The following is a 13,968-nucleotide window of genomic DNA, read 5'->3' on the forward strand; positions in this document are numbered from 1 at the left end:
ACACTACAGGCAATTTAGCATGGCCAATTCACCTGACCTGCACATCTTTGGACTGTGGGAGGAAACCGGAGCACCCGGAGGAAACCCACGCAGACACGGGGAGAATGTGCAAACTCCACATAGTCGCCTGAGGCGGGACTTGAACCCGGGTCTCCAGCGCTGTGAGGCAGCAGTGCTAACCACTGTGCCACCCATGTGTTGGTCACAATGGATAAATGGGACTTAGTGTGGGTTAAGATGGAGGCAGCAGAATTTTGGATGACTTAAGTTTATGGAGAGAGGAAGATATGGCAGTTAAGAGTGCATTGGAATAGTCAAAAGTAGTGGTAACGCGCATATGAGAGTTTCAGTAGCAGGTGAGCTGTAGCAACTGTGGAGGCTGGTGCTGTTTTAAAATAAAGTGGAAATAGATGGTCTTATTTATGGCATGGATGTATGGTCAGAAGCTAATCGTGGCGTCAACTATAACACCAAGGTTTCAAACAGTCCGGTTCTACCACAAGCAGTTACAGATTCCAAAAGGTGGAAATGCAATTGAGAGTTTCTATGTACAAAAGCAGATACTGGGAACTGAGATCTTACAGGTGGTTTCTGTTCAGAATTGCAGAAACCAGGTATTGAGAAATGGGTGAAATACCTGTAGAGAATTCCTGAAGGTTTCTATCTTGCAAAACGGAAGAAAGTGAGTGAACGAAAGTGCGGTTGATGTAATTTCCTACATAGAACAGGAACAAGGAAGTAAACTCCAGTCTATTATTCAATGAAATGCTTTGGATGGTTTCTGAAACCTGGTACCTGAAGCAGTTTTTGGGCTGAGTCAGTTCAAGGAGTTTGCATTACAAAATACGTATCAGGGTTTTTTAGGTTTCTCCTACATCATTGATCTTGGTGAAATGTGAAGGCCTTTCCTAATGGAATGCATTAAGTTTGTTTGTTTTATGTGGAAAATTCTTTAAAACTCTGTTTTGATTAAACTTCAAATAGACATGAGACTGCCAGAGCAACTTGCAAAGAAGACCAAGTCATCCCCCCTTTGTTTAAACTGCTTTTTCACATTTGTGTTAGCCACAGTGACCACAGATACTTAAAATGCAGGTTTTGCACAAGTGAGCTTGAGTTAATGAGTAAAGTTGACGAAAGCATGATGTGAATAATTTCAGTGCAGTACACTGACCAGTTCCATTTCACCTTTACTGGTTGCTGTGGTACATGCTTATATGTGCTTTCTTAAAACCTTGCTAACACAAGTACATAAGTTTTATTGTTTTTTAAAGTGTTAATAATGGCCACTTTTTAATGGTTAGCAGCTACACAGATGTGTAAATTGGATGATTTGACTTATGACACATTCTGCAACAAAAAAACAATCTTTTGATCAATAAATATTATCTATGACCGACCAGAATTTATTTTTGACCTTTGGATCTTTGCCAAGTTAAGACTTTGAGTTATTGATGTTTTACCATTCCTTATTTTAAACTCTGAACATCTTACCGTCTAGGAAATGGATCTTTTTGGTACTTTTACCATGAAATGTTAACTGCAACCCAACAAGTATGTAGCTCATTTGGTTTAGTAGTGACTAATGCATAGTGGGCTGGATAGAAGCATGCAGAATGTATACCAGGGCTTTTAATTGTTCCATTATATTCCTTTGAAGTTTTCTTGGGTATGGTAAAAATAAATGCTGACCTCAATTCGTTTCAGTGTAATTGATCAAATTTAAATATTGGAAACTCTAGATACAGATGGAATACATTGACCTGCAGCAGCAGTCACTATTTCCGCACAAGAGAGGTTGTGGGATAAAGTGCATCAAAACTCCCTACTGAACCTTGCTGCTGAGCCTGTAGCTGCCTGCAGCCAACACCCTCTCACTTTCCGTAGAGGGGAAATGGCTAGAGAGTGGCATTGTGTGTTCGTGACACCACTTCTGCTTTGAAACAAAAAGAGAAGCAGTATATTTACGCCCCCTCTATAATTCTGACTGTTACTGCTCAATATGACTCCCTCAATTTAGGTTTGAGGAATAGTTCGAGCAGTTGGGTCACTGACCTGGATTAATTTAACAATAACTATTTTCATTGAGGAAATGTCTGCTGTCTTTATGACTTCAAAGAGGGCAAATTGGAGCAAAGGAACCTCCTGCAAAATGGATATGTGAAGAGAGGGAGTTTGCCCGCCAGCTGCACTTTGAAATTTTGTTTAAAAAATGATGTAATTTGCCATTTGATCGATTTGGATAAAGTCTGTGTCAGTGATGAGGTGGTGTTAGGCTTTCATAACATCTAATTGTATTCATCAGTTGTCCTCTATAATGTGCCTAGCTAGCCCTGTTGCACATTCTTGATTCATCATTAGCTTTAAAATGCAATAGTGGGATTGAGCAGGTACAAGAGGGGCAGCTCATTGGGTAACAAGATAAGGGTTAATATTGGAAAAATTGACACTCCCAAGCAAGAAAGACACCAGTCCCTGGTGGTTCCTTAGAATGCTGAGGCAAGTCAGGGAGGAAATAATAAAGACCAAGACTATCATCTTCAAAAATCAGAAGACCATAAGAGGGGCAGAAATAAGGCCATTCAGTCCATTGACCCTGCTCCGCCATTCAATCATTGTTGATAAATTTCTCAAGCCCATTCTCTCACTTTCTCCCTGTAACTCTTGATCCCTTTGACAATCGAGAATCCATCTATACTTCTTTGAAATGTAAGTTCTACCAAAGCAGTGATGTGGTTTATGCAAATCTTTTCTATTTACACAGTCGGGAAATGATAAATAATCTTTATTGAGCAATAATAAAACAAAATACTGCGGAAATTTGAAAGAAACACAGAAAATGCTGGAGAAACTGAACAGATCTGGCAGCATCCATTCAGAGAGAAACAGTTGACGTCTCAAATCCGAAATCACTTTTTTTAGAACACGGTAACTCTTCAAACTCTACTTGAAGTTCTGTGTTGTGAAGAAATCGTAAGACAATTAGAGTAGTTTATTCTAAAAGACGAATCTAAGGGTTCAGACAATTTGTCAGGAGGGAATGGAGCATATCGATTAAAAACGACTGTGGTTATCTGGAATATAGGTTCGTAGGTCTTTCAGAGAATTACCAAAGTGTTAATGGACTGATTGGCCGCCTTTGTTGCAATATCCCATGATCACAACTGAAATTGCCATTTAAATGTGAAGGTAAAGTTGATTTGCTGTTGGAGTGTCAAGCTTTATTTAAAATACAAAGCCAGCCTCATTTTTTCATGATGTTTTTGAATCTTGATTTTCATCTCCAAACAACTGCAGATCGAAACTGCAGTTACGAGACGGCCCTCATCTGTGTTGGTGATGGTGTCATCCCAATCTTGACTCCTTTAAATGTGCAGTTGATTAGATTTTAGTGATTGTGACCAGAATGTTGAACAAAATGTTGTCTGTATAAATGCTGTCTTGAATTTCTCAAGCAATTTGTTTTTTTTTTTGGTCGAGCAAATCCTTGTTGTAAATTTTAATTAATGCCAATGGGGTCTTTCAACATCTGACCAGATAGGTCAGATGTTGAAAGACTCTGATTAGACTCTGCTCAGCTCTGAAAGACGGTGTCTTCAACATTGGAGAATTCCCAGACCCCACACACAGATAATGTCAGCTTAGGTCAGTAGTTCTCAAACTCTGCTATATCAGCCTCTGATAATCTCCCAGGGGTCTTTAATATGGCGAGAGAGCTTGGCTCCATGTCTCATTTATTCTACTCTCACCCATTTACCTGCCACTATTCCTAATAACCCCCGTACAATCGCATTTTTAATACATAGGAGGTTGAAAATCAAGTGGAGGGATCAGCTGATGTGAGATTAGAGCTCTCTACTTTGGAACCAGACATCACCCCGTTGGTGTATTATCAAAAAAAAAACCCAGAGTTTCTTTCCCCCAGATTTTCTTTTTGGAATAGGAAGTGAAAGTGTGTGGGATAGGACCAATAGGTGATCCACAGGGTCTTTTATCCCACCTGAGTGGTCCATGGACAAAATATTTGAGAGCTCCTGGCTTAGATTGCGTGTTTCAGTTTGGAAAGAGACATTGACTGCAAGTAGGCTTTGGTACTAACTGAATCAGATGAGCACTTAATCTAATTGCGTACTACCAAAGAAATAGTTATTCATTGCCCACCTGGAGCAGTTACCCTGACATCACATTCCATTCTATTCCCTCACCTTTGACTGCAAAAAGAGAACACAAGTTCCATTCTCCACACCCCCCTGCATTGCAAGGGTTGTCAAGGAAGACACTCTGCTTTTAATGACACATGCAGAAGTACGAGGTGGTTGCTTGCAACACACAACCTAATTGTTGCATTTGGTTAATCAGTTCACTTACAGAACTTGCTGATACCTTTGTGGTATTTAGTACTTTTTAAATCATGAAAGGTATTGCTTGTGCTTATGCCCTGTTTGGGTAATCCCCCTCGCTAGAGTTGACACAGAGGCTAAAATAATTATCCTGTTGCAATGTAGGTCAATAACTGAGACTTGAGTGCTGATATTTAACCTCTTGTGCACAAAGTAGTGGAGAGTTGCCAGGAGTTTCAGCAGCTCCCTGGGCGAGGTAGTTGGTTAGAGGCATCACCGGGCAGACGGGAAGAATATGTGCTTGAGTTTGAACAGAGTTTGCTAAACAACAGGGGAAGCACTGTTTGGATCTTATCAGCTAGGAAGAGGGTGAAACCAGCCAGCAATCCGTATCCTGTGACCTGTGCTCATGAAGCTGTGTATGGGAGATGATATTTAAGTTCTTTAGTGGAATGCAGATATTGCTGGCAGGACCAGCATTTCTTATCCATCTCTTAAGTGGCTTTTACTTAAATGGCTTTCTCAGCCATTCCAGAGAGTAGTTTCTTCTAACCTCATCCATCAGGCAGAAGATACGAAAGCTAAAAAAACACGTACCAATAGATTCAAGAACAGCTTTTCCCCCGCTGTTATTAGGCTTTGGACTAGACCTCTCAAATTTTAAATTTAATGTTGATCTTGCTGTTTGTTCACCTTCTTTGCAGCTGTAACATTGCTCTGTTCTATAACGCAAATGCACTTTGTATGGTATAATCTGCCTGTACTGCATGTAAAGCAAAGCTTTTCACTGTATCGAGGTACATATGAAAATATATCATATTAAAAAAGAACAATATTGCTAATGGTCTGGTGTCACATGTAGTCCAGACCAAGTAAGGATGACAGATTTCCTTCTCTACAAAGGGCGAGTGAACCTAATAGGTTTTTAATGACAGTTGCAGAAGGTCGTCCGGGTCACTATTACTGAGACGAGCTTTCAATTCCAGATGTAATTATTTCAATTTCAATTCCACCAGCTGCCATGGTAGGATTTTTTATCCATGTCCCTCTAAAATTAGTCTGGCTTTCAAATCATTGGTCCAGTGACACTTTGCCAACATCACTTCAGTGATTCATTCCCTGGTTGAACTGCTCGCCAGAGGCTGTTATCTCGGCATAAGGATAGGGAATGACCATTTGGACAGGGAGTAGAGGAAAGCAGGTGCCAATGGACCACACTTCAACATCGTTTAAAGAGGAGAAAACTGGTATGTTCATTTCAGACTGTCAGCAGTATCAAAGCTAAATATTTTTGTGTTAAAATAAGTTAATGGTATACAATTACATAGATGTTCTGATGTTGCACGTGCAGTCTGTGTAGTTAGGCTTCTTTCAATATAAAGACAGTACTGATGTCTTTTTGACAGTGGAGCCCTCCCTCAGCCTGTGACAGTAAACATATGAATTTGGAGCAAGGAGTAGCCACTTGAATCATCCAGTCTGCTTATTCTATTGAGTGGGCACAAATTATTCCATGACAGTAATTGAAGAAAAACAGGAAGTTCTCACTGATGTTCCCTAAAACCATGCTAACCTTTTAGCTCATTGTTGCTTGTGCAACCTTGCTGTGTGCAAATTGGCTTCCACTTTTCTGATGTTCCAACACTGGACAACACTTCCAGAAGTGCTTCACTTTATTGTAAGGCAGTTTGGAGCACTCTATGATTTTAGAAAGATAAATCCAAGGGCCTTTTTATTCTTTTTGATATCCTACAGGTTCATACAGCTGTCCTGTGGGTGGCACGGTGGTTAGCACTGCTGCCTCACAGCGCCAGAGACCCAGGTTCAGTTCCCGCCTCAGGCGACTGTGTGGAGTTTGCACATTCTCCCTGTGTCTGTGTGGGTTTCCTCCCACAGTCCAAAGATGTGCAGGTTAGGTGAATTGGCCATGCTAAATTGCCCATAGTGTTAGGTGAAGGGGCAAATGTGAGGGAATGGGTCTGGGTCGGTTGCGCTTCGGAGGATTGGTGTGGACTTGTTGGGCCGAAGGGCCTGTTACCACACTAAGTAATCTAATCTAAACTAGACAAGTGATATCCTGCATCACAGGCTGTGCCCATCATTATGGTTCCTATGCGCTAATATTCAAAGATATATATTAAAATGTTACCTTTTTCTTGTCTTCTACAGGGGTCAAAGTTTGTTGAGTGGTCATCAGCTGAAAATGTAAAGCGGACCTGGGTGAACTATGGTGTCCAGCGAAACTGGTGGAATCCTCAGCAGGGCGCAGGCGAAGAATTTCTGTACCAAGCCACACAGTGCAAGAACATCTGGATTCCTATGGGAGAAATTTTTGCAAACTAGAGACAGCCAATCCAGAGTTAACAGACTGCAGCGCTTTTAGAGTGTATTATTCCTTCAGGAAGGGATCAATCAATGATTTTCAAGAAAGGAGTTCTGTTGAGCTAAATACACGTGCCTTTTCCGTTGTAATACGGGTTTTGAGTTAGATGATAAACAGTAATGGTTTCCAATCTAATTGGTCATGGATCTGACCTGTTCTTTGTCTTGGGTTGGCGGGATGTCTGATAAATGGGAAATATTAATCAGTAGCTATCAGCAAAATCAAAGACCAAATGGCTATAAATTCTAGATTTCAAAGTTGCACAAGTTGGGGATCAGAAATGGAGTGCAACTTAAATGAAAATGAATGAGTTTATCTTTCATTGTAGCTCATTGCATTGTTGACCAACAAAAATCGAACTGGATTTCCCATTTTGTTCTATTGTCATTCTATAAAGAGCTGACTACCAACATACCTTGCTCGTCCTTTCCATCTTTTGCATTCCTTCTCCTTTTGTGCTTCCATGCTGAAGATCGCTCTCTAAACTATGAAAGTACGTTCCACCCAGTTCACTTGTGTAAGGATAGGTCAATATGTAATCCTTGTTCCATGATATTTCCTAATCGTCAGCTAGCTGATGTTGCTAACTCTAAATCAGGAATCTAGGTGCTAATTTCATCAATTCACTTTTTTAGAAGTCTTACCTGCCAACATCACTCGTCAGAAATATTTCCTGTTAGTTCATGCTCTGCTGTCCACATTTGGCTAGCAACATGCAATTATCTTTTTTAAAAGAAAGAAATCTTAAGAATGAGAAAATGTCACAAAACATGCTTGCCACAGATTTGCACAGCAGTTTCACTACCCTCGATCAGATGTGATCTTGGGGGTATCATCCCACAATGTCTTTGAGAATCTGTAAATTTTTTGATGTGATGATTTTTTTTTAAAATCAAACATCAGGCGAAATGAAGGAGTCTTGTACAAGTTGAATCTTGACTGAATCCACCATGAATTTCCTGGATGGTCCAATCTTGCAATTTTACTGATAGGAATCTGGGATGAATCCAGATCAGTGGGAACAAACACATCCCTCCTTTGCTGCCTTCAGGTGGTTAATGTGAAGTTATTTCAGTGCAATGTGAACACAGTTCTTCAAACTAAGTCTGTTAGTGCCAAAAATGTCCATTGCTTTTGCGCTCAGTTTGGAAAGTGTTAGAAAAGTTAGCAGGGATGATTGAGCTGAGTAATAAAAATACCATCTAAATCTTTTTGCAGCAAAAATACCCATCCTTTCCAAGTTGAAGCTGGTGAACAATAGAGTTTGTGTTTCTTATCATTGAAATAAGAGTAAAATTCTGAAAAAATAATGGCCTTAGTGATAAAGATGAGGTATGAAACCAGGGAATAAGGTTGTAAAACTATAAATCTTTGAGTAATAACTTTGTACCTGGCGTATGCTTAGCCCCTCATTCATCAGGAATGTATTTATTTTATAATTATATCAGATTGCAACTGGGAATATAGGGAGGCAGTCTCTAATAAAAAAGAAGACTGGTATGTGTTTCTTTAAATTCTTATCAGATTTGAGAGATGTTTTAAAAGGCTTCACATATACTTTTACTGCTCTGATAATAAATTCAGGTGTAAAACTTGAGTAAGAAAACAAAGCAGATGTGGAAACAACTTGGTTTAGACAAGATAAAAGATCATGAGGTCTGGGTTAATATTATTAACGCCAAATTTGTCAACAAACAGGAGACACAGAGAAGGGCTAGCCAGATCATTTTCAGGTTGGCAGGCTGTCACTAATGGGGTGTGACATAGAACAGCTCTGGGCAACTAACAATCCTCAACAATGGATTAAATCAAAGAACAAATATAACACACCCAGTTTTGTTGGAGTTATGGAGTGAGCTGGGAAAGTAAACTGTGAACAGGATCTAAGAGAGTCTGCAGGTAGAGAGGTTAAGAAGGTGTCAGGTGGAGTGTGTGTATGTAGGAAAATGTGAGGGTATTTACTTTAGGACGTAGCAAACCTTTTTTTCCCAAATAGTGTGTTCAGAGGGATTACGATGTCTTTGTGCGCGCAACTCAGAAATTGAATATGTTGGTGCAGCAAGCAATTGGAAAGGCAAGTGATATGTCAGCCTTCGTTGCAAGCAGGTTGGAGAATACCAGAAAAGAAGTCTTGCTGCTATTGCACAGGCTTTTGCTGAGATCTCACCAATTCACTGGTGAGAAGATCAAAATGAGAGCGTAATTGCCTGAGTATGCCACAGAGATTCACTGGACTAATTGTTAAAATGAAAGGGTTTACATGTGAGGAGATGCAATTGAAAGAAATGAAAGGTGATCTTATTGAAACAGGGGAGATTCAGCGACGGGATTGATGCTAAGAGGCTGTATTCCCCTGGCTGGAGAGTCTAGAAGTTGTGTATCAAAGCCCTTAGGATGAGGAGTTGGCCATTTGGAACAGAGATGTGATTTTTTTTTTGCCCAAAGGATTGCAAGTTTTTGGAATTCTTGGGGTTTTGAATTCTGGAGTTCAGATACTCAGTTGTGAAGTTGATCAAAGCTGAGAGTGAATGACTTTTGAGCTATAAGGAATCTAGGAGGTTGGGCAGGAAAGCCATGATCTTATTGAATGGCAGACCATGTTTCAGTGGATGTGTGGTCTCCTGCTCCTATTTCTTACATTGATCTGAAACAAAGGAATTGATTTCAATCTGGTCATTAACATGGTATGCAATCATAAAGGTTTTGTAATATTAAGCAATTAATTTATAAGCATAGCTTTAGTGATTTAGGTTTAAAATACTACCTTTTTTCTTGTACTCACTATAAAACCTGCTGGCTCCTTTTGCACCTCCCCTGGGCGTAACTTATTCCAGTTCATGCCTTTAATGTTTCACGCACCTTATGCCAATGGAAATTATGCTAAAGCATTATTATATTTTCCACAAGCTAATTGTCTGCAGCAGTCTTCAGTGCAGTCCCTATTCACAACTGGAATTGAAGAAAATCTATTGCTACTATATAGAACATAGAACATAGAAGAATACAGCGCAGTACAGGCCCTTGGGCCCTCGATGTTGCGCCGATCCAAGCCCACCTAAACTACACTAACCCACTATCCTCCATATACCTATCCAATGCCCTCTTAAATGCCCATAAAGAGGGAGAGTCCACCACTGTTACTGGCAGGGCATTCCATGAACTAACGACTCGCTGAGTGAAGAACCTACCCCTAACATCAGTCCTATATCTACCCCCCCTTAATTTAAAGCTATGCCCCCTTGTAATACCCGACTCAATACGCGGGAAAAGGTTCATACTGTCGACCCTATCTAACCCCCTAATCATCTTGTACACCTCAATCAAGTCACCCCTAAACCTTCTTTTCTCTAGTGAAAACAGCCCCAAGTGCCTCAGTCTTTCCTCATACGATTTTCCTTCCATACCAGGCAACATCCTGGTAAACCTCCTCTGCACCCGTTCCAATGCCTCCACATCCTTCCTATAGTATGGCGACCAAAACTGCACACAATATTCCAGATGCGGCCGTACCAGAGTCTTATACAACTGCATCATGACCTCAGGACTCCGGAACTCAATTCCTCTACCAATAAAAGCCAGTACGCCATATGCCTTCCTCACCGCACTATTTACCTGGGTGGCAACTTTCAGAGATCTGTGTACATGGACACCAAGATCCCTCTGCTCATCCACACTACCAAGTATCCGACCATTAGCCCAGTACCCCATCTTTTTGTTATTCTTCCCAAAGTGAATCACCTCGCACTTAGCTACATTGAATTCCATCTGCCACCTTTCTGCCCAGCTCTGCAGCTTCTCTATATCCTGCTGTAACCTGCCACATGCTTCCTCACTGTCAACAACTCCTCCGACTTTCGTGTCATCCGCAAACTTGCTCACCCAACCTTCTAACCCCTCTTCCAGGTCATTTATAAAAATGACAAACAGCAATGGTCCCAAAACAGATCCTTGCGGAACACCGCTAGTGACGGCACTCCATGAAGAAACTTTGCCATCAACTACTACCCTCTGTCTTCTTCCATCCAGCCAATTCCTAATCCAAACCTCCAACTCACCCTCAATGCCATATCTCCGTATTTTCTGCAGTAGCCTACCATGGGGAACCTTATCAAACGCCTTACTAAAATCCATATATACCACATCTACCGCTTTCCCCTCATCAACCTCCTTCGTCACCTTTTCAAAGAATTCAATAAGGTTTGTGAGGCACGACTTGCCCTTCACAAAACCATGCTGACTATCCTTGATCACATTATTCCTATCTAGATGTGCATAAATCCTATCCCTTACAATTCTCTCTAAGACTTTGCCCACAACAGAAGTGAGACTCACCGGCCTATAGTTACTAGGGCTATCCCTACTCCCCTTTTTGAACAAGGGAACCACATTTGCTATCCTCCAGTCTTCTGGGACTACTCCTGTAGACAAAGAGGACATAAAAATCAAGGCCAATGGCTCTGCAATCTCCTCCCTTGCTTCCCAGAGAATCCTAGGATAAATGCCATCAGGCCCAGGGGACTTATCTATTTTCACCTTTTCCAGGATTTCCAACACCTCTTCTCTACATACCTCAAAGCCATCCATTCTACTTATTTGTGCCTCAGTATTCTCATCGACAACAATGCCCTGTTCCTGAGTGAATACTGAAGAAAAGTATTCATTCAGTGTCTCCCCAATCTCTTCCGCCTCCACACGCAACTTCCCCCTACTATCCTTGACTGGACCTATTCCTACCCTAGTCATTCTTTTATTCCTAACATACCTATAGAAAGCCTTAGGGTTTTCCCTAATCCTATCTACTAAGGACCTTTCATGTCCCCTCCTTGCTGCTTTTAGCTCTCTCTTCAGGACCTTCCTGGCTACCCTATAACTCTCAATCGCCCCAATTGAACCTTCACGTCTCATCTTGAGATAGGCCGCCCTCTTCCATTTAACAAGGGATTCCAATTCCTTATTAAACCACGGCTCCCTCGCACGACCCTTTCCTACCTGCCTGACAGGCACATAATTATCAAGGACACTCAATAGTTGCCCCTTGAACAAGTTCCACATATCATTTACACTCTTGCCTTGGAGTCTACTTTTCCAAGCCACACATCCTAAGTCATGCCTCACCGCATCATAATTTCCCTTACCCCAGCTATAATTCTTGCCCTGTAGTACACACTTATCCCTCTCCATCACGAGTGTAAAAATCACCGAATTATGGTCACTATCCCCAAAGTGCTCACCTACCTCTAATTCTAACACCTGGCCTGGTTCGTTACCCAGAACCAAATCCAGTATGGCCTCACCTCTTGTTGGCCTGTCTACATATGTTCCATGTCCGGTTTGAGTACTTACCATTGATTCCATTTCATCCTTCAGTTTGGGCAGTCTGTATTTGTATGTGATACAGACACAAATTGCTAGAAAAGCTCAGCAGGTCTGGCAGCATCTGTGGAGAGAATCAGAGTTAATGTTTTGGGTCGAGTGACCCTTCCTCGGTTCTTTTCAAGTAATTTCTATTTTTGTTTCTGACTTACAGCATTCACAGTTATTTGTTATGTGATAGTTTTATTTATTTTCATCCATACAGGCTGTACAGGACATTGGTTAGGCCACTGTTGGAATATTGCGTGCAATTCTGGTCTCCTTCCTATCTGACAGATGTTTTGAAACTTGAAAGGGTTCAGAAAAGATTTACAAGGATGTTGCCAGGGTTGGAGGATCTGAGCTATAGGGAGAGGCTGAACAGGCTGGGACTGTTTTCCCTGGAGCGTCGGAGGCTCAAGGGTGACCTTATAGAGGTTTACAAAATTATGAGGGGCATGGATAGGATAAATAGACAAAGTCTTTTCCCTGGGGTCAGGGAGTTCAGAACTAGAGGGCATAGGTTTAGGGTGAGAGGGTAACGATATAAAAGAGACCTAAGGGGCAACTTTTTCACGCAGAGGGTGGTACGGGTATGGAATGAGCTGCCAGAGGAAGTGGTGGAGGCTAGTACAATTGCAACATTTAAAAGGCATTTGAATAGGTATATGTGTAGGAAGGGTATGGAGGGATATGGGCCGGGTGCTGGCAGGTGGGACTAGATTTGATTGGGATATCTGGTCAGCATGGACGGTTGGAACGAGAGGTCTGTTTCCATGCTGTACATCTCTATGACTCTATAAGTACCTTTTTATCCTGGCTTCTGCTAATTGTACTAAATGCCCTTACCTCATTAGGGTACCTTTTTGCAATACTTTGCTGTGCAGAACTAGGTCAAGTCGAGCTTACTACTTTGAGTTTGTTCAGTTCAAACAATGCACTCAAAAAATCTTCTCTTTCACTACACAAATACTTTCCTACCACAATCTCTATTTTTGGTCAATTAAAATCTGTGGTTATGACTCCATCATTAATACATAGCACTCTATTGCACAGTCTAATTGTTCTATGTTCTACCTGTTCTCCTATATTCAAATGATGACTTTATTTCAAAAGTGCTTCATTGATTATAAACTGCTGTCATTATTGAGATTGGGAACTGGGCTATCAAAAGATGCAAGTCTTTTCTTTGCCATGTTGTCTTAATATTGTGACCAATTCCTCAGCCCAGTCCATAGAAATTCTTCTTGTATCATTTTTTATTTTTCGTTCACAAGATGAGGGTGTCACTGGCTTGGCCAGCATTTATTACCCATCCTTAATTGCCCAGAGCAGGGCAGTTAAGAGTCAACCACATCACTGTGGATTAGGAGTCACATTTGCAAGGTCAGGTAAGGGTGGCAGTTTTCTTTCCTCCAGGACCTTATTGAGCCAGATGGATTTTTCCTCAACAATTAAAAATGGTTTCATGGTCATCATTAGATTCTTAATTTCATATTTTTATTGAATGCAGATTCTACCATCTGCCATAACAGGATTTGAACCTGGGTCCCCAGAACATTACCTGGATCTTTGGATTAACAGTCCAGTAAAAATACCACTAGGCCATTGCCTCCCCTCATCTCTAACTGATTATGGTGTGTCTCCATTATATGTTCCTCCCACTATACTTGCAGAAAATAGAATATGGAAGTTTTAATTGCCAATTCTGACCATTTGACAGCAATTTTTGGTTCTATTTTAATCAGTGACATAAATTCTCATTGTCATAGAGATGTACAGCACAGAAACAGACCCTTCAATCTAACTCATCCATGTCATCAAATATCCTAAATTAGTCTAGTCCCATTTGCCAGCACTTGGCCCATATCCCTCTAAATCCTTCCTGTTCAT

At 41.0% G+C, this 13,968-nt stretch overlaps 1 protein-coding gene across 2 annotated transcripts in view; it reads left to right on the forward strand.

The window, feature by feature from the left end:
* aldh16a1 (aldehyde dehydrogenase 16 family, member A1) overlaps positions 1-7,137 on the forward strand; it is a 65,426-nt gene extending 58,289 nt beyond the window's left edge. For both annotated transcript variants that reach the window (XM_087978259.1, XM_043679624.2), the window contains one exon: positions 6,510-7,137. In XM_087978259.1, coding sequence (XP_087834385.1) covers positions 6,510-6,683 — 174 coding nt within the window. In that variant the 3' untranslated portion in view covers positions 6,684-7,137. The remainder of the gene's footprint in view (positions 1-6,509) is intronic.
* Positions 7,138-13,968: the final 6,831 nt, after the last annotated feature.

Source organism: Chiloscyllium plagiosum, unplaced genomic scaffold (assembly GCF_037043375.1).
Source record: "Chiloscyllium plagiosum isolate Xiang-an unplaced genomic scaffold, Cpla_swu_hap1 HiC_scaffold_33, whole genome shotgun sequence".
Lineage (NCBI taxonomy): Eukaryota > Metazoa > Chordata > Chondrichthyes > Orectolobiformes > Hemiscylliidae > Chiloscyllium > Chiloscyllium plagiosum.